General features: G+C 42.2%; 2 protein-coding genes across 3 annotated transcripts in view; one reads left to right on the top strand and one right to left on the bottom strand.

Annotated features, from left to right (window-relative positions):
* mgat5 (alpha-1,6-mannosylglycoprotein 6-beta-N-acetylglucosaminyltransferase) overlaps positions 1-2948 on the top strand; it is a 146071-nt gene extending 143123 nt beyond the window's left edge. For both annotated transcript variants that reach the window (XM_084051112.1, XM_084051113.1), the window contains exon 17: positions 1399-2948. In XM_084051112.1, the coding sequence (XP_083907238.1) occupies positions 1399-1603 (205 nt within the window). In that variant the 3' untranslated portion in view covers positions 1604-2948. The remainder of the gene's footprint in view (positions 1-1398) is intronic.
* Positions 2949-10459: 7511 nt separating this feature from the next.
* The window catches only part of LOC311040703 (transmembrane protein 163a-like), a 39495-nt gene continuing 28425 nt past the window's right edge, over positions 10460-21529 (bottom strand). Inside the window, exons 6-8 of the mRNA XM_084051043.1 lie at positions 12957-13068; positions 12362-12503; positions 10460-11357 (exon numbers count right to left, since the gene is read on the bottom strand). Coding sequence (XP_083907169.1) covers positions 11297-11357; positions 12362-12503; positions 12957-13068 — 315 coding nt within the window. The 3' untranslated portion in view covers positions 10460-11296. The remainder of the gene's footprint in view (positions 11358-12361; positions 12504-12956; positions 13069-21529) is intronic.

Below are 21529 nucleotides of genomic sequence, written 5' to 3'. Positions count from 1 at the left end.
TTAACCACTTTCAACCTGGCGTCCCTAATTTGGCCAGTATAGGCGAACATTTTGAAAAGCTGAAAAAAATGTATTTCAAGCTACATTTTTCAAATCGATTCGAACATTTTGAACTTTTTGACAAAATATTGGTAATCGGTGGTCTTGGACTCTCCAAAATCGTGATTGGCAGTGTGACGGCCGTGCCCCTCTGTCTCATTGGTGGCTAGCCGGCAGCCTTCAGGGGGGCTTTCAAACGAGACTGGGCACCTAATGATGTGAGTGCATATTAGTGCTGATATGCGTACGCGTGTGCACCTGCTGCAAAGACATGCATTAGCGCAGTAAGATGAGATTCCAATACCAGGATGCCCAAAATCATTGTGTGACAAGACACCTCAAATAGGTCCATCCATTATTTCTGGTCACCCTACACTGCCCATAATGGATACACATTATCACTCGTGTTAAATTTATACTCACACATGCACACACGTCACACGCACACTAGTCAGGTGAGATTGACAAGAGAACTCACAAGGGACAGTTGGCCACACAAACACACTCGCGATGGATACACATAAATATTACGCCCTACATTTCACCTGCGTTCTAGACTCAACAGAAAAGTAAACAATCATTCCATGATGAAACACTCTCCTCAAATGCGTATGTGCATTTATTTCCATGTAAACCCAGGCACAATCACTAATCATACACACTCACACGCACAGCAATATGACAACACTAGATCTAGCCTGGTCACCCCATCACACAAGTGAATTCAGCACATGTTTTTAACCGCACTCTCGCATTAAAAGCAACAAAATGATTCTCATTCGTTTTAACAGATACTGGTGACTTTAGAAATATAATTTCAGCCTCTAGCCAGTAGAGGGCACCACAATATAACTAAGAGTTTTGTATTTATTTTTATGTTTTTACATAAACGGCCACAGCAGTACCAAGGTATTACCACAAGATGGCACTGCTTGGATGTGATCCTAATGGGGACAGGGCTGATTACTGATGCTGAACACATCTTCCTGACATTAGCATGTGTGTCTGAGAGTGTCTTGTAGTGAATGTATGGCTGCAGTCCTGCATACCTCGCCACAGAATCTGTGAGACATAATATGTAAGATATGAAAAAGAGTGAGTGAATGTGTGTGCACGTGTTCCTGCGCGTGCACTTGCATGCAAGACTCCTGCCACACCTGTGAATCTAAAGTCCTCTCTCCAACCTCCCTCTATGCACGCAGGCCAAGGAAGTAAATACAATATATAGGAAGTCATCAATATGATGTCATCAACATGACGTCAGAGATTCACAGTGATTCATTATAATATTATATTCATTATTAGACCCCATCTTGTTTCTCTTGGCTCCTCCCTTAACGTTTCTCTCTCTCTCTCCAGGTTCGGTGTAGACTGTCAGACGGTGGAGTCCAGCGCCGACACGGTGGTCCCGGCCTACAGCGACACGCGGCGCCACTGCATCTTTCAGTCGGACCTGCTCCTGTTCAGCTGTGCCGGGGCGCACGCTTCGCTGAAGCGGATCTGTCCCTGCCGAAACTACATGAAGGGACAGGTGGCCCTCTGCCAGGGCAAGGGCTGCCTATAGCACCACGGAAGGCTGGCTGGCTGGCTGATGCGTGCTAAGGGGCGTAGGGGGGTCAAGGGTGGCAGAGGCGGAGCTAGAGGTGCTGCTGAGAGGCGGGACGAGATGTAGCGGCGCTCAGCGGAACCCGACACAAACGCCTTGTTGCGAGGGTCGGTCGAGAGTTGAAAGCACACATGCACACCCCCCGCACAGCTCGGGAGGTACTTGGTGTGCATGTAGACGTGCATTCATGTATATGACAGGTACCCCCCCACCCTCCGCCAATGCACCTGAAGGCCAGTCTAGCCAGCGCCTCCACCTCTAACATTGTACATCTGCATCCAGCTGAAATGAACCCCAGGGCGGGGAGGTGTAGGAGCTGCTGCCATGATGCTTAGACACAGCAGGCCCAGTTGCATTTATGTGACTTAGGATGTACTCTCTCGTCGTTTTGGGGGTGGGGGACGTTGTTCCCCTCTCCGCTGATACTGCAAAGGTGCCTGCAGAACTGAACCAGGACCCGGCAGCAATGCACACACAGACTAGTGGTGCAACTCGGAATTACTTGAATCACAAGACAGGACAAAGGGAGTCGTTTTAGGATGGGAAAATGGAACAGCTAAGCTCTTTATTGCCCCCTCTCTGGGCAGGTGGACCCCGGTGGATGATGAACCCACAACAGACATTGCCCGTCCGTCTGTGTGTCTGTCTGCCTGCCTCCAAGCTCGTCGTCACAATATGGGACCAAGGGGCGTGTAGATTTTAGAGTTTAGCCATGCCCTCCGATCCTCCCCTTTCCTTCACACCCCCTGTAGTCAATTTCTCAAAAACTTTGGTAGGTTTGCACTGGACTGACCTGAGGGCCCTGATATCCCAGCACACACACACACACACACACACACACACACACACACACACACACACACACACACACACACACACACACACACACACACACACACACACACAGGGGCCTGTCTCAGGCAAACGGATGGCGGCTAAAGAAGGAACAAGTTTTACACTGTAACTGTCTGCCGTCTCCTCTATAGGCGTGTGAGCGCGCGAGAGAGAGCGACAGTGGGAAATGTAATGTAGATATCTAGATTTTTAGGGAAGTTTTAGCACCGTCAAACGTGTCAATAACACACCTTAAGACTTAAACTGTTTTCCTTGATTTCCCCCATGTTCTCCTGCTATTTATATACATATATATATATATACTGTATATATGGATATATTTGAGCTGTAAAGTAAACTATCCACACACGTCCATAACAACTTAGTGGGGGCGGGAGGGGGCTTATAAAATGGCCAGTAGAGAATGGATCTCACAATATATTTATTACGTTAAACTGTTTATGTTAACTCCAGGGGAAGAGAAGTGAGTGGGTGGGGGTGGGGGTGGGGCGGGGGCGGAGCACTGGCTGTAGCTACAGTTGCTGCGTAGTGGTCTTCACATGTCATATAGGCTGTTGCGTCACTGTGCCGTAAATGCTAGAGATGGTAGAGATGCTTCATCAGTACCAGCATGTGTGGAGTGACAGAATCCAGGGCACCTAACAGCCCGCCCCAAAGCTAGCTACACAGGCTTACAGCCTTAACAAATTAGTTTTTTTGTTCATTCGCGTCTTCTTCTAGAGATGTGTCTATGTTTGTGTACGCAACACATGGTAGTTTGGGAGTGAGTAAGTAAGCAAGTTACTTACTTATGTACTTATGAAAAAAATAACGAAACAATTGCCAGGTTTACGCATTTCTAAGTGTTGCGTGGAGAGACGTGGATTCTACTTTCTGAGTACCGCTAAGTTGCTGTCAGCACGCCGACAACACAATGCAACAAATGAAAAGCAGAACGCACAGCAGCGCAACACACACACACACACACACACACACACACACACAGTACGCACTCCCACTCGCACCTTCTCGGTTTATGTCGTTTTTCAATGAACTTTTAGGGATCTTAATTTGCCTGCAGCTTTATGAGAAGAAAAACAACACACAGTTTTAGGGTAAAAACAAAAAAAAATAGTAGTTCTTGTGGTGAATGGAAAAAAAGATGCACTACGTTAATCTATTTACAGAGGTTTAACAAGATGATAATAGTAACACTGTATATTGTTCATATAGGTTATACATTTGTTTTCAACTTTTATTTATTTTGTATAGAGATCTTTTATCTCTGTGTTTTGCTGAAAACAAAACCTTTTTTTCCCATGTTTTTTTATTTTTATTTATAGGATTGGGATGTCTCTTCTATAGACGGGAATTTTATTTATGTAGATTTAATTTAAAAGAACAAAGTTTAGCACGTGTATGTTAAAGTGTTCAGCTGAGAGGGAATCACGTGTATTGGTGACGATACAATGAACCAGAGAACCCAATAGAAATATGGTGGGGGATGTGTAATGAAACGCACCGCTGTACCCCTCAGTGGCGTCCAGTCATGTGTCAGGGAAGGCCAACAGTGTGCAAGTTTCCGTTCCTGTTGATTTCACTGACCGCTATTACCTACTGTTGTAGTAGTTTGGTAGAAAAGAGTAGAGATTGACTGCATATTTCTTGACCTTCGTGCACCTGAACGGATACCACAGTGTCTCGTAGTAGAGCATGGCATTTCATCCTTAATACAATGGTATCTAACTGGAACTATTGGGCGTACGACTGTGTGCCACAATGGGATAAAGAACACTCTTTAATATCAATCGTTAATTTGTACATTTTCATCCATCACGTTTTTATATGAAAAAAAGAAAAGAAAAAAACATTTAAATTACGTTCATTGCCATCAGCTGGGTTGAAGCGATTGCCCGTGCTAGTCTCTCACTCTCGTCAGTGCCACCACGGCTCACAGTAAGGGACAAACCCAAACCTAGTTTCATATTGAATGCCAGCAGCAGGAGCCTCGCACTCTATGCTTTTCCTTTTCAATCGCAGTGCTCTGTTTGTTGTTTGCACATGTGTTCATACGGTATTAAAGTGCACTGTTCCGTTTGCAGATCATTACACCACCGCCGCCTGTTCTTTTATGCCATGTTTCTGCTTTTTATGTTTGTAAATAGGACATCAATCTGCCGGCAAGCGTCTTAGAGTTTAGCGTTTCATGATGTGCCTTGTCATGGGGAAGGTTAGATCAGTTCTTGTATCTGCTCGCAGAGTGAGTGACACCTTACTGCCAGGAAGCTGTCACCAAGAAGTCAAACTGGCGAGTAGAAGCGTGTTCAGGGTCTGTCATTTGGTTTTACGGTCACATGCATAATTGTGGTAGCCTGGGATCCAGCCTGCTTCGCTACGTTCGGCGGATTTTTTTTTCTCTCTTCGCTTATCAGTCTGGAATGCCTATCTCCAAGGGAGGCGGGACATGCCAAACGTCTCGAATCGTGCCGTGGCTTCTGATTGTTCTGTGGTGCGGGGCGGGACAAAAAAAACACTGTCATCGTTGTGATTCGTCATTCATTTGAACAACATCCAATCAGCAACGACGTTGCCTAACGTAACATATGTAGTTCCAGTGTAGTTCTACAAAACGAGTCAATAGGAGGCATTCCAGACTGAGAAGCGAAGAGAGAAAACAAAGTCCGCCGAACGTAGCGAAGCAGGCTGGATCCCAGGCTATAATTGTGGTACAATCTTGACCGTTGTTTTATCCCCCCAAAAAAATGGAGGGAAAAAGGTTTCCAATTTTAACTTGAATTTTAAAAGAAGTTATTTAAAATTGATCCCGAGGAATTTTGAAGAAAATTGGTTAAATGAATAAGATCCTGCAATGCTTTCTCCCTTTAGCTTTCTTTTCACCTTTTTCTTATTTGGTTTAACACTTGAGAGTAACCATGGTGATGAACGCCTGCAAGAGATCAGGTGAATGCTGAAATACTCAATTTCTCGGGTTTGGGTTCAAAGCATTGTCAAAAACTACTTTTGTGCATTATTTATAATTTATCTGTAACTTTCAGCTACTTATCAGTCATTTGATTGAATTTGGGCTCACAAAAAGCTATCACGCCTTAAATGCTTGTACTCAACTTTGGGAAGAAATCTTCTTTTTTAGGCTATGGGTCAAGCTTTCCGCTGTGAGAGTCTAGAGGTAAAACATGTCTTACAAGCCAGGGTTGTGGTCAGCATTGCTTATTTCTGAATATTGACACGGTAGCCGTGAGGTATTTCAACTGACCTGATGGCAGGAACGGTTTGATGTTGAAACAACTTTACTGTTGATTTTGACACATATATAACTGTGATATGTTACTGAAAGTCGACAAGTTGAAGTCAAAATGGCTGTGGCCTCACCAAAACTTGAGGGATTTAACCCAAATTTTGCTGCGCTCTAATGGTTAAATATAGAACAGTAAAACATGCCAGGCTGTACTTGGTAAAATGTGATGTAAGCAACACAAAGCAGCTAGTAGTTAAGTATTTGTGTGTTAGTTTTAGGTGTGCAAGCAGATGTGCAAGCATTGTCAACAATTAAGGTTCAAGGTTGTGTTTTATTGCTTCCTTCAGACATTAATGCTTAGACGTTTATTTTTTAGCTGCCACTGTGTTGCTTACATCACAATGTGCTAAGGTTAGCATTGCATGTTTCTACCCTTACACAATAACACAATTGTGATATGGTTTCATCCCCCTTTACGGAGAAACCTGGAGTTCCCTAAACCGTTTTTTGTTGTTGTTGCAGCTGGTCTTATTTGCCTGATGTGAGACAGACTTATTCAAAGCACCCTTGTCAATTGCTCAACCATTACACCATGGTTATTGTATCAGAAAGCTTGTGGAAAAGCTTGAGGACTCCTTACCATATCTCTCTGTGTCAAAATCGAATGTCTCTGTTGTACAAAAATAATAACTGCTACTTGCGCTCATACAAACGTGTATCATTCTCTTAGATTTTCAATCTCAACTTCTGTTTGAAGCGTTCAGTGTCTTGAAAAGCCAGAGCAGTGATTTCAGTAAAGCTATGAAAGGTTAACAAAATGACAACCTTTTATTTTTGTTTTTTTTTGTTTTTTGTTTTGTTTTCACAGTCCTTGACAAGTAGAGGCATATAACTTTATTTTTAAATAAACCTTTTTCTGTGACATAAGGCTCTCTTGACTCTTTGTTCCAAATACATTTCGCTTTACATCACAGCAATACAGTTTTAGTATTTACACAAAGATCACAGAAAGCTACAATCTTCTGGGCCAAGAGGCCGCTTAGGTTCCACGGTGTATTCACTTGTTGTGTCTACTGTATATTCCGTAAGGCCATGCACATCGAGCCGATAGCTCACAAAACCTGTTGGGGAACAAAGGATCACATATAATCATCTGATAAGTCCTTTACTGTGCAGTGAGTTGTAAGCTGGTACACCCGTAAGTGTGTGTGATTCCACGTGTACACACATGCATGTGAGTATGTGTGTTACTGTGTATGTATCACAGAGAGAGACTGTTTAACAACAGCTCTCAGATAATTGATGCCTCCCTCCCAAAATCCAACAAACCCAACCTTTTCTCCACAACCCCTTCAAGTGTGCCTGAACAGAACCCACACAAACAATAAAATAACACATTCATGAGCCAACAGATGGATACATTCAATCCAAGCACAGACCTTTAGGAAAATAACCAAAAGTAGTTCTTATTCACTTCAAACAGAAAATGTAGCGTTCCTTCACAATTCTGGTCCACAGGGACCCCTGGTACTACTGGGTTTCTAACGAGGTTATTTGCATTCAGCTGGCGTCCCAGGTCTAACAAGTCAGAAAGATAGATTGACAACGTGGTGAATGCTATTAAGCCAGCACTGTCCGGGGTCCCCAAAGACGCAGGGTTGGGAGACACTGTTCTACAGTTACCGTTGGTCAAAAAATATTAAGGCTTTTGAAGTTACCAGCTGACAAATTGAGAATGAAACCAACCTCATCAAATCCAGGTCTATCACTCCCTTGGCCAAGAAAGATCAGGATTTTTCGGCTCAGGCAGACATACTCGAATAGATAGAACAGCTGTGGTAGTTCATTATTAATGCATGTGATCCATACAAACTGTGCTGTGTTTTAATTAGGGACCCCCTACCTGCTTCTGGGGACTAACTTGAACCCACAATCTAAGACTTTTTCCTGATTACATACTGTATATTCAAAGTTAAAGACCATGCATTTTCACAACAGTACATGTTTGCTATGATGTTTTCTGAGCAATACAGTGCAGAAGAAGCAACGAATATTGTGCTTTGACTAGAGACGTTGTTTTAGTTTTTTAGTTGTTTTTTTGTTTGTTTTTTCAAAGTTATAACTCAGTCACGATTATCTGTGAAATATTTTAAAAGACTAAAAACAGAACAAGGCTAGAACTAAAAATACCAAAACCAAAAGCATTCACAGACCAAAAAAACAAAACAAATTAAAATAAAAACACACATTAAAGGCTACGACAAGCTGCTAGAGGAGAGAACTTTTTGGTCCAAAAATAATTACTCGGAGCCGCAGATTTGCAATTAGGTTTTGGATAAATTAAGAAAATAAGCTCTGTAGCAGACAAAGGCTTGTGATGTTCACATGTTTTGATCAAAAAGATAATCTTAATAAATCAACACCTTTTTACATTGTTAAGCACATTGAAGGCTTAAAAATTCACAGCTGAGATATCGGTTGTATATTACATAATAAAGCAAAACTCAGTGAAACTCAGGCTTATGTTAAGCACACCTTATTTTCTGCATACACTGAAAACCTAAAGGTAAAATGCATTGGAAATATGATGAGGGAACACACTGAACTGAACTCCCTTCTGGGTTTTAGGACTATAAGCTGTAGCACTCTTCTTGGAATTGGCAGTAGTTTGTAAGTGACAGCTTGATTATGTCCGCCTGTGCAGCACCCTGTGTCATTATCTGTTAGTACAAAATCATAGTACATTATTTTCTTGCAAACTAAGTGCCAAAAGTATATTATATATATTAGTATATGGTATGGAATTGGGACACAAATGGCACATCTGATTTTAATGATTAGTTTTCTCTCTCTATGGCTGAAGGTGATTGACCCCATCCTTTTTTCATTCTAACAACAAATCTCTTTGCCGAAAATAGCCGATCAATGCACCACGTTGCAACGCATTGTGAGCTCATCTGCCATTTTTGACGAATGTTCACCCTCAGAATAGGGACGCTAGGGTTCATATGGTTAATTTGTGAAATCAGCAACTGTTGGACTGGAATGCACACTACATAATTTTGGCCCTCAGAAACTATTGATTTAGTTTACATTTAAAGATTTAGTTTACTCCTATATGCACCTCCATCTACTCTACTGCTGGTCTAAATCTAGCCGTGCTAGAGAGGAAAGTCAAGTCATTCACAGTCAAATAGATATTGGAGAACATGTCAGTTGGCGTGGTGAACCAGGTGTTGAGAGGATTCTAGCTAGAAGCACGGACTGAATATGCATGCTACAGCGTGACTACAGCTTCACCTCGTAACCACATTAAACCTGCCGCCCCTATTTTGGTCATGTCATTATACTGTAGGTGATAAAGAAAAGAACGAAAAAAAATGTTCTACAATGTTTAAAACAAAAAAAGAGCAAAACATAACACATTTTGAACAAATCTTTAAAAGATAGCTAAAATGTCACATCTAAAAGCTCTCAACGCAATGTGACAAGTTGTGAGCTTGTAGATTGGCTATTTTTGCTACTTCTCCTACAACAAAGTATATAGGGCTTAAGTCAACAAAATTGAACCGAAGCCGTGTCATGATCAGTGGTGGAAAAAGTACAATTTATTTTTAGTACTTGTAAAGTAAAATTCCGGTTTTCAAAATTGACTTGAGTAAAAGTACAAAAGTATTGGAATCAGCATATACAGTACTTAAGTACAAAAACTAAAAGTAAAATTACACAGAATGTCCCATTGCACAAGTTTTCAAAATTTACAAAAATCTTTTGAAAATAGCAGATCTAGCTCGGAGCTTGGAGAGCGGCTCTTTTCAAATAGCTGAAGTATAGGGCTGAAGTGGTTTATGTATATATTGTAATAATAATAATAATCAAATCTGAAAAGTAACTAGCAACTAAAGCTGTAAAATAATTGTTTAAAAGTAACTCAAGTAAAATGAAAAATACCTCAAAAGTCTTACTGAAGTACAGTACTTGAGTAAATGTACAGTACATAGTTACTTTCCACCACTGGTCATGATTCCCTGCTGATGTTATTGTCTTAAGAAACACTGTCAACTCAACATGCACCATGAGGTGTCTCTGTGTGTTGCAAGTCACTACTATAAATACAACACATGCCACTGAGTTTTGTGCACACATAAACACACACTATGTGGTAGGTAGGCCTACATACATGCTTGAATGTGTGCATACAGTACCTATGTTTGAGTTTGAGCTTGTGCTTGTGCTTGTGCTTGTGCTTGTGTGTGTGTGTGTGTGTGTGTGTGTGTGTGTGTGTGTGTGTGTGTGTGTGTGTGTGTGTGTGTGTGTGTGTGTGTGTGTGTGTGTGTGTGAGTGTGTGTGTGTGTGTGTGTGTGTGTGTGTGTGTGAGTGTGTGTGTGTGTGTGTGTGTGTGTTATTTGTGTTCTATAAAATATATATATATATATATATATATATATATATATATATATATATATATATATATATATATATATATATATATATATATATATATATATATATATACGCACGCACACACACACACACACACACACACACACACACACACACACACACACACACACCTAGAAGTCATGCTGCATTATAGTCAGTCTTATCCAAATCACACACAATTTCAGTCTATAATCTCGTACCTACTTCCATCTATGAGGGGAAAAAAGCATTTTTGTTTGCTACGTTTTGCTACTTTGATTGGTTTTGACTTGTGACACTGTTAATACCAGTAGCAACGGGCTGAGGGACGGCCTTGAGGAATCACAGGGGTGGGGGGGGGGGGAGAAAAAAAACTGTAGCTTTAGTGTTACATAGATGAGGTGCAACTGAGGTATCGTACATGGACTCAGAGGTCTTAAATCTTTCAACCCGAGTATCACCGTTCATAATCCTGGACGCTTGCACCCTCTCTGTGGATCCATCCATCTCCCTCTGTGGCCTCGCTGCGGTCCCAACATGTCTCTGTTCTGTCCTGCCTGTCATATAGCTCTATATATATATATTTCTCTTGTACGACTGAGTCAAGAAAAACACAAACACACACATCGACGAGCCTGTTCTACTTTCTTATAAAGAAAGACGAAACAATGCACACAAGACAATCAAAAAATGTGTTGCAGTCAACGTGGTAGCCAGCGTTTAAACAATAATATACAAATCCCCCATCTGCATATGCAGAGGGATGTTCCCTTCTCTTTTAGCAAAACCGTTTGCACTCGGATCCATCAGGTCTTAAAACCTCCCCTGCCTCCCCTGCCACTCGGCACGGACAGCATAAACAGTCAGACTGCCCGTTCCAGTTAAAAAGACAGATCAAATATAATACACACAGTGAACTGTAAACCACTGCAGAAAGGGGCCATCCGTGAGTCTTTTTCACTGTCACTGAGTCAGATACTTCTGCGGTTCTTCGGTTCCTTGGATCTTGGGATCCGCTGCAGGATAAAAACCACGGTGAGAGAAAAAACTCTCCAGTCAGTCTGCCAGCCCCAAAAGCCATTCCACCTCCTACGACTCTCTCCATCTCTCTCTCTCCTCTTCCTCTCTGCTGAGATCCCTCACTCGAAGCGCTCGTAGTTCCTGGTCTGTCGCACTCGAGGGATCATGTCCACCAGCAGCCTGCAGCAGAAGAAGAGGACATTTGTAAGTATCTTATGTAGATTACTTTCCCCCCCTAAAAACCAGTACAGATTCGAGCCAAACTTTTCTCCTGTATTTTGTCCTTATTTGAACTCATCCTAAAAAGGAAAAGGAAAGGGAGTATTTTCAGGAGAAATTACCAATTATTAGTTTAGCAACATTGAGACTGGACGCACAATTGATTGTTTCATGTAATCAATTCCCAACATATTGTTTCGGGGTACGCTGGTTTCAGTACATTCAACCTCCTCTTGTGTGTTGGCTAGTGAGGCGTGTCCTAGCGAGACCTGACAGAATGGGTTTCATTTGGTGCCGGCCTGCGAGCGCATACTGGTTCTTATCAGTGTGACGTTGTCTGTTAAGAGGTCTATACTGCTTCACGGAGAGCAAGAGGGTCGACCTTTTGGGGACCCCCCTGGGGGTCTGGACCCACAGGTTGAGAACCACTGTGCTATAGCACACACAGTTATAGGGTTGTATTCTAACAGCATGTTAGTTTTAAAGATAATTTACTACCTGGAATTCATTAATCCATGTTTGAGTTCATTCACTGAGTCAAGTTGACATTTTAAACACAGCCTCTATACCTTTTGAACAATGCTTTTAACTAGAAACACTATGTGATTGGTGTTTCATTCAATGTTTGAACATCTTTTGGTATTGTTTATTTTCCAACGTATTCATTAATTGTGTAAACCTGGCCTCTTCTACTTTTGCACGGACTGTGCTGTTAGCAGGAAGTACATGGCACTGCATTTGAAATGAACCAAATAAGTCAACACAGTGGCTGATTGATTGATTGATAGATTGATTGATTGATTGACTGATTGACTGATTGACTGATTGACTGACTGACTGACTGATTCAGTCATTCATTCATTTCTTATACAGATCATTCAGTTTTGCTTTATTTTCAGAACAGGTCAGATAAATCATGAATGCAATAGTTGCTGTTAAACCACAGCTCACCAAGACACACTTACTTGACACCGTAGGCCAGGATAATCAGGCCTATGAGAACCCCTATGGTCCCGTCCAGGTACCACACCTGGGGTTCGTGCTTGAACACCTCAGCACTGACGAGGATGGAGAATCCCATGACGCCCCCCACCAAAGAGTTGAAACCTGCAATGGTGGAAAAAGTATTCACATTTTTTACTTAAGTAAAAGTATCAATACTGCAATGTATACAAATACTCTGTTACAAGTAAAAGTCCGGAATTCAAAATTGACTTAAGTAAAAGTACAAAAGTATTGGTAATCAAAAAGAACCAAAAGTAGAAAGTTCTCATTATGTCCCATTTCACAAGTTTTCAAATGTATAAATTGTATAAAAATAGACAATCTACAAGCTCACAATGCGGCTATTTTCAAATGGCCGAAATGTATATAACGTACTGTAGGGTTGAAGTGGTTAATGTATGTTTTGTAATAATAATCAAAACCTACAAAGTAACTAGTATCTAAAGTTTAAAAAACTGGAAATGCTCCAGTGAAGTAAGTAAGTAAGTAAGTGTGTGTGTGTGTGTGTGTGTGTGTGCGTGCGTGTGCGTGCGCGCACGCGTGTGTTTTACCTACCATCAGTAATGAGGGCTCGGCTGGTGAGCACCCTGCCGAGCATGAACTTGATCACAGCCAGTATAATACACAGCAATCCACTGACAATGGACACACTGAACAGGAAGTCATCCTGAGGGACAGAGAGGGGGGGGGGGTAGAGTGATATTGTCAGTTACAAACAATTATTATTATTATTACAGTTATTGTCATGGACAAACAAGCGTTTCTCTCAAACCTTTGAATTTGAAGGACCCGCATAACTCTGAGAGCGTAGAACGCCTCAAGGAACCCCTGAGGGGTCCCTGGACCCCACTTTGAGAACCATATCGCTCAGAACCAAACAATTATCTTTTGATTGCAGATAATTGCCCGCTGAGTTCAGCGCTGAGGGTAGGATAACACTTTATTAATCCACCCCCCCCAGGGATTGATAAAAGTATTATCCTATCCTCAATCCTCAACGCTAAACTCAGTGGGCCAATTAACTGTGATCAAAAGATGAAGCAAATCCCACAATTAGGTGTGTTATCAGCTTTGGAGGGAAAAAAAATCTTAAAAAGACTCCCACTCCCACTTGGAGGGATACTGGCAGGGAAGTGAGAAAGTTTCAGAACACTGTGTATTTCTGCAGCAGCATTAATATTGCACAGGACCTTGGAGCTGAGAGGGAGAGCGAGAGAGCTGTGTTGACAAGGTTACTGACATCAAAGCAGGAGAGATATTCATCACAGGCAGCCATGAGATGATGATGGGAAACATCAAAACATCCATACTTCTGAGTCACGGTTGGGACCGTAGGGACTAACGTTCGATACCGAATTGAACAGAAACATTTCCCAGTTTAGCGCGGATCGGCGGTGACCAGATTCACCCCGTCGGCAATTTCGGGATCTTACTTTATGGGTCGTATCCACATTCCAGTTCATTTCCAAGGGAAATATCTACAGTACCTTATACCTGTATTTCCGCTGCACTTCACCTGCCACATGCCTCCTCCTTGCAGCTGAATACAGTAACTGCATGAATCACTGTCAACTTATAATCAGAAGCCCCCGCACTCCAGTGACCTTTTCAGACAGATTCAACGCATTATCTCCCCAGCAGTTGGGAGCCCCAGACAGGGAGGGGTGGCATTTACACTTCCCCACAGGAAGAGGAAATGCGCACACACACACACACACAACATGTGATTGCGCATTTATGCCCACATGTACACATACACAAAGAACACACTCAAACGTGCCGCACTCACACACACACGCTCATATCCACTTGCAATGCACACACACACGCACGTGCGCGACCGCATTGGGACCTGCCCGGAATTCTAAGGAGCTCCTTTGACATTTACACTTGGCAAAGGCAATATGGCCTGCCCAGAATAATAGAGCTGTACATTAACTGGCCTGTTGCGCTTTAGAAGGGAGCAGTCAGGTGGGGGGAGGCAGCTCAACTGGTATGCACATGGAGCTGGAGGTTGATTGATGGAGGAGGGGGGGTTGCAGATTTTGTAAAGTAGATGTGATGTTAACGTCGGACACGTGCTCATGAGACACATATAACGCACAAACATACTGCCACCCAGGCACGTGGGAAAACACCTTCAAAACACACACACACCCACGCTAGCACGCGCACACTGCTTATTATTTTTAGTTTTTTTCAAAATAGATGTGGTTTCAATACCAAAAACTAGTACACTTTATCGTGTGTCTACACGTAACTCTGTTCATTGAAGATGTGTGGAAGGCAGGGTCGAGGGGTGAGTGTTGATCAGGATGTGAATGCAGAGGCAGGTAATGTAAACAAGGGTGACCATGTGATTGAGGTCTTGTATCCACAGGTTGCTATATACATTCCATACCAGGGTTACGAAACGCCCCGCCTGCCTCTGATTGGCCAGAGCTTGTTGCCTTGTCAACAATTTGGCCTCTCACATGAGTGGACTGCCTTAAATAACTCCTAAAACCCTCAGCTCTGTTCGCGTTATGTACAGATAAGGACAGAATCGTAAATTATCGGCCATAATTATCGGTACATAACTCAAACTAGGCAGTGCCAGCGCCAAGCACTATTTTCCACCACGGAGGAAAGCCGGTCAGTGCTATCCTCCAGGAATGTGACGCAGTGACTAGGGGGGGCGAAGCAGTTCTGCGTGCATCACTGAAGGGGGCGTTTGGTAGGCCAATCAGAGGCAGGCCAGGGCGGGTCTTTTAGCAACCCCGGTGTGGAATGAATACACGCCCACAGCGTGATAATGTTCTTGTACTTTAGCTACTGTCTGCCCTAGCAGCTGTTTTACTCATGGTTATACTGTCTTGTCTCCCCACCCTGATTATTGTTAACCCTTGTCACCTGTGTCCTGTTTGCCTCAGCCTATCCTGTCACCTGTGTCTAGTTAGTTCCCTATCTATTTATACCCATCTTTGTCCTAGTGTGTTAGTCAGTATATAGAAGTCTGTTAGATGTGATTGTGAGTACCTGAGAAGCTGTCTGTTTACGGTGTTTGTGCTTACTTGCCCTGCTTAGTGATAACCTTTAGATTAGTTAATAAGAGACCTTTTGAGTTGAACGGCTCTGCTTCAGTCGTCCTTGCACCCCCCATTTAGTCATTGCCAATTCTACCCATTTGTACTGTTTAACCCTCAACTCTAAGTCTGAACAAGCACCCCAACAAACCAGTAAGAGTCACTGGTGCAGTGAGGCTACTGGTGCAGCAATAAGGACATGATTTCTTGCCTGCTTCCTCGACAAACACAACCACCGCTGGTGGGTGAGTATTTTTTACCTTAATTTGGTGCTTTTATCAATTGCATTTGTGCAAACCCAAATGTCCTTCCATTCTTCCATTCTGTTACAAAACATTATTTATTCAGTAAAAGCGGGTTATCTTTCTCCACAAGTACAGTATCTGTGAGGGCGGAGAGCATAGACGTTCCTCCTTTGGGTGAAGGGATAAAGGGCCGGTTCCGCTTGGCATTAGCTGCACGCTGAGTCTCCTGACACTAATTAGCCCAAGAAGAAGACCGACTGAGGAGGAACACTGAGGTGTCACTACGTCTACCGGGCAAACATCTTCCCCCGCACGCTCCCTCAAACGCTCCCTTATGCACATCCCCCTCCCTCCCTCTCCCTGCTTTCTCATCTCTATCTACGTCCTCTGTCTTCCCTTTCTCTCTATTTCTCTCTCTCTCTCTCTCTCTCTCTCTCTCTCTCTCTCTCTCTCTCTCTCTCTCTCCACAGCATGCCAAAGTAGCTGAGGTAGCTCATTAACATTTCATAGAAGACTATGAGGGAGAGAGAGAGAGAGAGAGAGAGAGAGAGAGAGAGAGAGAGAGAGAGAGAGGTACAGAGACATCGGTGCAGTGAGGAGAGATGAAAGACTATAGCTATTTATAGCTTGTACCCACTCCTGCACCCAAAAGATGAAAAATAAAAAAATAAAAACAGTTTGATATAACTTAGGTGTCTTATAGAAGAGAATGGGTCAGCACTGTTGAGAAGAGAAGAAAAGAGACGGAGAAGATAACAATAACATAGATTCTGTCTGCCTCACTGCCGTTCTGCATGAGAGTGTATGGTTGAGTGTATGGTTGGCTGCTTCCTGTCTGTCAATCGTCTCTCTGTGCCGCTTTCCTCCCAGTATGAGAGATGAGGTTAACGCAGGTTAAAGTTACAGCATGAGATGAGGTTGACCCAACGCAGCAGTAAGTTACAGCATGAGATGAGGTTGACCCAACGCATCAAAGTTGCAGTATGAGATGAGGTTGACCCAATGTATCAGTAAGTTACAGCATGAGATGAGGTTGACCCAACGCAGCAGTAAGTTACAGCATGAGATGAAGTTGACCCAACACAGCAGTAAGTTACAGCATGAGATGAGGTTGACCCAACGCATCAAAGTTGCAGTATGAGATGAGGTTGACCCAATGCATCAGTAAGTTACAGTATGAGATGAGGTTGACCCAACGCAGCAGTAAGTTACAGCATGAGATGAGGTTGACCCAACGCAGCAGTAAGCTACAGTATGAGATGAGGTTGACCCAACGCAGCAGTAAGTTACAGAATGAGAGATGAGGTTACCCAACGCACAAGGAAGTTGTCACAAACAGTCCAAACTGGTTTCATGTAGGCAGTGTGTGATGGCATTTCGAGGCCCTTTAAAAGGTGTAAAATGTACACACACACACACACACACACACACACACACACACACACACACACACACACACACACACACACACACACACACACACACATCCTCGCACATGCATGCTCGCACACTATAAATGAGATTCTTTCTTTTGGGGGCAGCTTGGGTTACAGTCGTCGGCTTCCCAACCGGTTTTTCAGTTGCCTCTTAGTCAAGCTAAGAGGCAAGAATTGACATCAGGACAATATAGGCATTTAGGCAAGCACTCTCTAAGAAAGTAAATTAACACTCCAGATTTTGCTCTGTAGAGGCAAAGTCTTATTAAAAATGTGTTGACTAGAGTTTGAAGTTATTTTTGTCAGCCAACGTGGTTGTTCGATGAAGTATAAGAAGTATAGCCTTAAGATGATCCTCCCAGACTCCCAGATATTTCCTGTTTCCTCGTCAGATCCACATTCTTGGTGGTGACACAAGTCTGTTCATATATCGGAGCCCATTACTATCGCCTAGCAACTGAGTGATGATTCTATTCCGAGAGGTGTGACTGCTCCTGAGTTGTCACACCTGAGAGTTGTGAAATTCTCTCTCTCACACTCACTCACACACACATACACACTGCACTGAGGCACACTACTCACACATACACACTGCACTGTGACACATGTCATGTTTAACTTCTGTTAAACTGTTTGTTTCAAGAATCATCCCCTCATACCCCTCCATGCTGAATCTCTTGAACAAAAAAACAAAAAAATAATGAAATAAGGACTATTTAGAGTCCCTAAATATTCAGCAAGCAAATATTTATGTGAAGTTTTCTACACAGGCAAAACAGTTCTTGCCACATTACTGAAAGCAACCCTCGCCATTTTAAGCTTAGGCTTAGCTTAGGCTTCCATTGAACTGTTATTACCTCCGCCAGGCCAGGCGGCTGAAGACCTGCTGAGACTATGTTTTCACCCCTGTTCGTCTGATTTTTATTTGTTTGTTTGTCTGTCTGTGAACAGCTAATCTGCGGCACTGCTGGTCCGATCGGGATGAACCTTTGCATGCACACTCCCAGTAGGCCAAATTACATTCCAAGATGACGATGTGTTTTGTAAGCTAAAATAATCTGTCTCTGTTTGAGGCGTCATCACAAGCTGTCCCCTGCTGAACCTCACACTTTCTCCTCAGATGTGCGATAGAACTCGTCACACAAACTCGTCACCCACCCTGAATGACTGTTCAGTGCTCTGACATGGTATGAATCCATCTGTTCCACGCTGTTTTTCCACACTCGAAAGAATTACATCCACGCCAGACCAGCCATCCACATTTTCACTTCTGCTTTGAAAAAGGACCGTCTGTTATGGAACTGTGGCCATATTCCATTTGTTTTCCCTCTGAGTGAGCAATATGGCTGCCATACCAAATCGCATGAAACACCCCAAAGTTATGGATTTGTTGGCCATTCTTCACCAACCATCACATCCCTTGCTGTCATTGTGCTGCAGTGAGAGGCTCTTGTCAAACAAGACGGCCATATGGTCTAAAACGCACCAGACTGGTGTGTTTTGACAATAAAGTAGTCCACGCAGAGCTCATAAAGAAGTTGTTTTGGCTGAGGCAGAGCCTTAACCCATTAAATCCGGGAACGCATCTCTGTCATTTTAGATTTCTTTGACTATTCAAAAATAGCAGATATACAAGCTCATAGCACAGATGTTCGCTTTAAAAAAATATATTCAAATATTTGCACAAATGTTCACATTTCTTCAAAAATAGCAGATGTAGTGCCACGCTATGAGCTTGTATATCTGCTATTTTTGAACAGCCAAAGAAATCTAAAATGACAGAGATGCATTCCCGGATTTAATGGGTTAACATATGTTCTGTGATTACCGCTTAGAGCTCTGTGGGACTGATGGGCTCTTAGCGTTGGCAGGCTCCTACTGTGGTACTCAGCAGTTGCCCTGCATGCATCAAACTCTGACCACAAACACCAGCCTCCTTTCACCATGTGAGCAACTGTGAATGGTGCTCACATGATGACCATGGTGACACAAGCAGAGAGGAGATGCAGAGCAACTGCTGACCCATTGCTTCAGGCATCAGGGGTTTTCTGACATTTATTTCCAATCATGTGGATTGGAATAAATACAGGAGGCTCTGTTATGCGGTGTTGCCCCCAATCTCGTGGTGTTTGTGCATTTATTGTACAGTACACAATAAAATGTTAATTTATCCATTTGTAACTCTGAGAGTGTACAAATTGAACGAAATGGACTGTTACGCGTCCATGTGGTTACATTCGTACACTCTCAGAGTTATATAAACACTGAGGATTTGACTGTGTACCTTGTCTGTTTTTGGATCGGCCCCGCGAGGCCTGAGGCAGATTCCCCATGTGTGGAAAATAAACATTTATCATATCATGACATACTGTCTATTGATAATGATGACTCATCTGCTATTGTTTGGGTTCATTTCAAATGAGAATCTGTTACTGTATGTCAAATGTCTAGTTGTCTAACTAAATTCAGCTGTTTTTGTTAGCCCAAAAGTTAACATTTAGGGACAGGTCGATTTTTAAAGAAGGGTACCCCTGGAGAAAATGTATGTGCCCTGATCTAAAATGCCATGACCCTCCCTTTGACAAAAAAAAAATTGTCCCACGATATAGCCTATCGTGGTATTAAAATGTGACTCTAGGTATTGTCAAGATGTCATACTGTATCGTAATATTTTTTTAATTATTTTTCTTTTCTTATTTTTTTTTGCCGGTGAAAGTTATAGGAGCTCTTACTGTATGGTGTATGATACGAAATGTAAAGCTTATCATAATCACAGTAATTATTAATCATGTCTTCCATCATATTCAAGATATTTTGGAGAGAAATGAAACAGACTCCAGTCACTTTCAGTTTAAAGCACTGCAGAGGGGAGGTGTTGTGTGTCAGCTGATGCTCGTTGACGCTCGTTAATGTGACATGCGTCAAAGCAGTTATGCCTCTGCACTCTCAAATAGGCCTACATCTAATCAAAGATTGTTTACATGGTATTATACTGTATCTGGTATTATAGATTTTTTTTAGCTGTTGGAAATAACTAGGCTGCACTTGGTTCGTAAAGTCCAGATGACAAAAATATGAGGTTTGTGGAATTTATAGTTATGCAGTGTTATATTATATTATATTTGTTATATTAGTGTCTATCTGTCCTCTGAAACAATGGGTTTATATTTAGTGAGAACTTCACTTCTCCCTTAAGCTTGCACAAATGTATTTATTTGTGTGTACAAAGCACTTTGCAATTGTTTTTTGAAGTGCTTTATAATTGTTATTTTAAACTAAAGATGATGGCCAATGTTGATGATACATGAGAAAAGAACATTAATAATGTATCATATCGATATCATATGCCCAACATCATGTATGTATCGTGAAATTAGTGTTATCTTGACACCCCTAACCCTCCCCATCAAATACAACAACATGACATGTAAAACTGATAATATGTCCGATGTTTTGCTTTCCACATTGATTAGAACGTTACTGTGGTCTTGCTAAATGCACAGTGTAGTGTCTGTAGTGGTATCAGAATGGACAGTGTTCTAAACTTACATGTGGGAAACCCATTGAATCCCATAATTATTAACTACGGTGACTACACTGTTGCCTACATCATGGGTTTTCAACTGGTGGTCCGTGGAGGTATTGCATGTGGTCCCTGACCATGCATTTAGTAGGAAAGTGAAGATTTGTATTATATTTTATTTGATCGATGGTGGACATTGTTAATGTGTGTGACAACAGAAAGGAAATTCAACTCAAGGATGACAGTTTTACACATGCACACAGCGCAAAGTATTTAAGGGAGGTTTTAGTACATCAAGGTAAATACAGGCTTTTATTTGGACATCCGACTCCGAGTCAGACATCCGACTTCCAAGTAACTGACAACATTGATGCGTCATCATACATCAAATAAAAGCCTGTATTTACCTTGATGTACTAAAACCTCCCTTAAATACTTCCACAGAAATGGGAGTTAGAATTTCAAGGGAAACTGTACCGGTTTACCTGGTTGAGTCATCATTAGTAGGAAATGTGCCCATATCAATCGGCATGTGCTTGCTTGTACTTGTGCAATTCGAAAATGGCTCCTGTCTAAGTCTTAACAATTAGGCTATCAATTATGGCCTGATGATTCTGGTTTTACTTGTGGAGCTAGGCTGGCATCTATGCACAACTGTCCATATAGATCCAAATTAATCACATGCACAGAATTACTTAAAATGATTGTGAATATCCAGTTATAAATTGGTCATTGTAACCTACCTGGTGTATGTAATTCTATGAGCAACAAAAACACACTTAAAAGAGGATATCTCTGTGTTGGAAATTGGGATAATGCATCTCTCTAATATGCCTAACAGCTGTTGAAGTGTTGCTTA

This window comes from Gymnoscopelus microlampas (assembly GCF_963454915.1).
Source record: "Gymnoscopelus microlampas genome assembly, chromosome: 24".
Classification (NCBI taxonomy): domain Eukaryota; kingdom Metazoa; phylum Chordata; class Actinopteri; order Myctophiformes; family Myctophidae; genus Gymnoscopelus; species Gymnoscopelus microlampas.
Note: the sequence above shows the minus strand (reverse complement) of the source record. Positions and strands in the feature narration are given on the sequence as shown.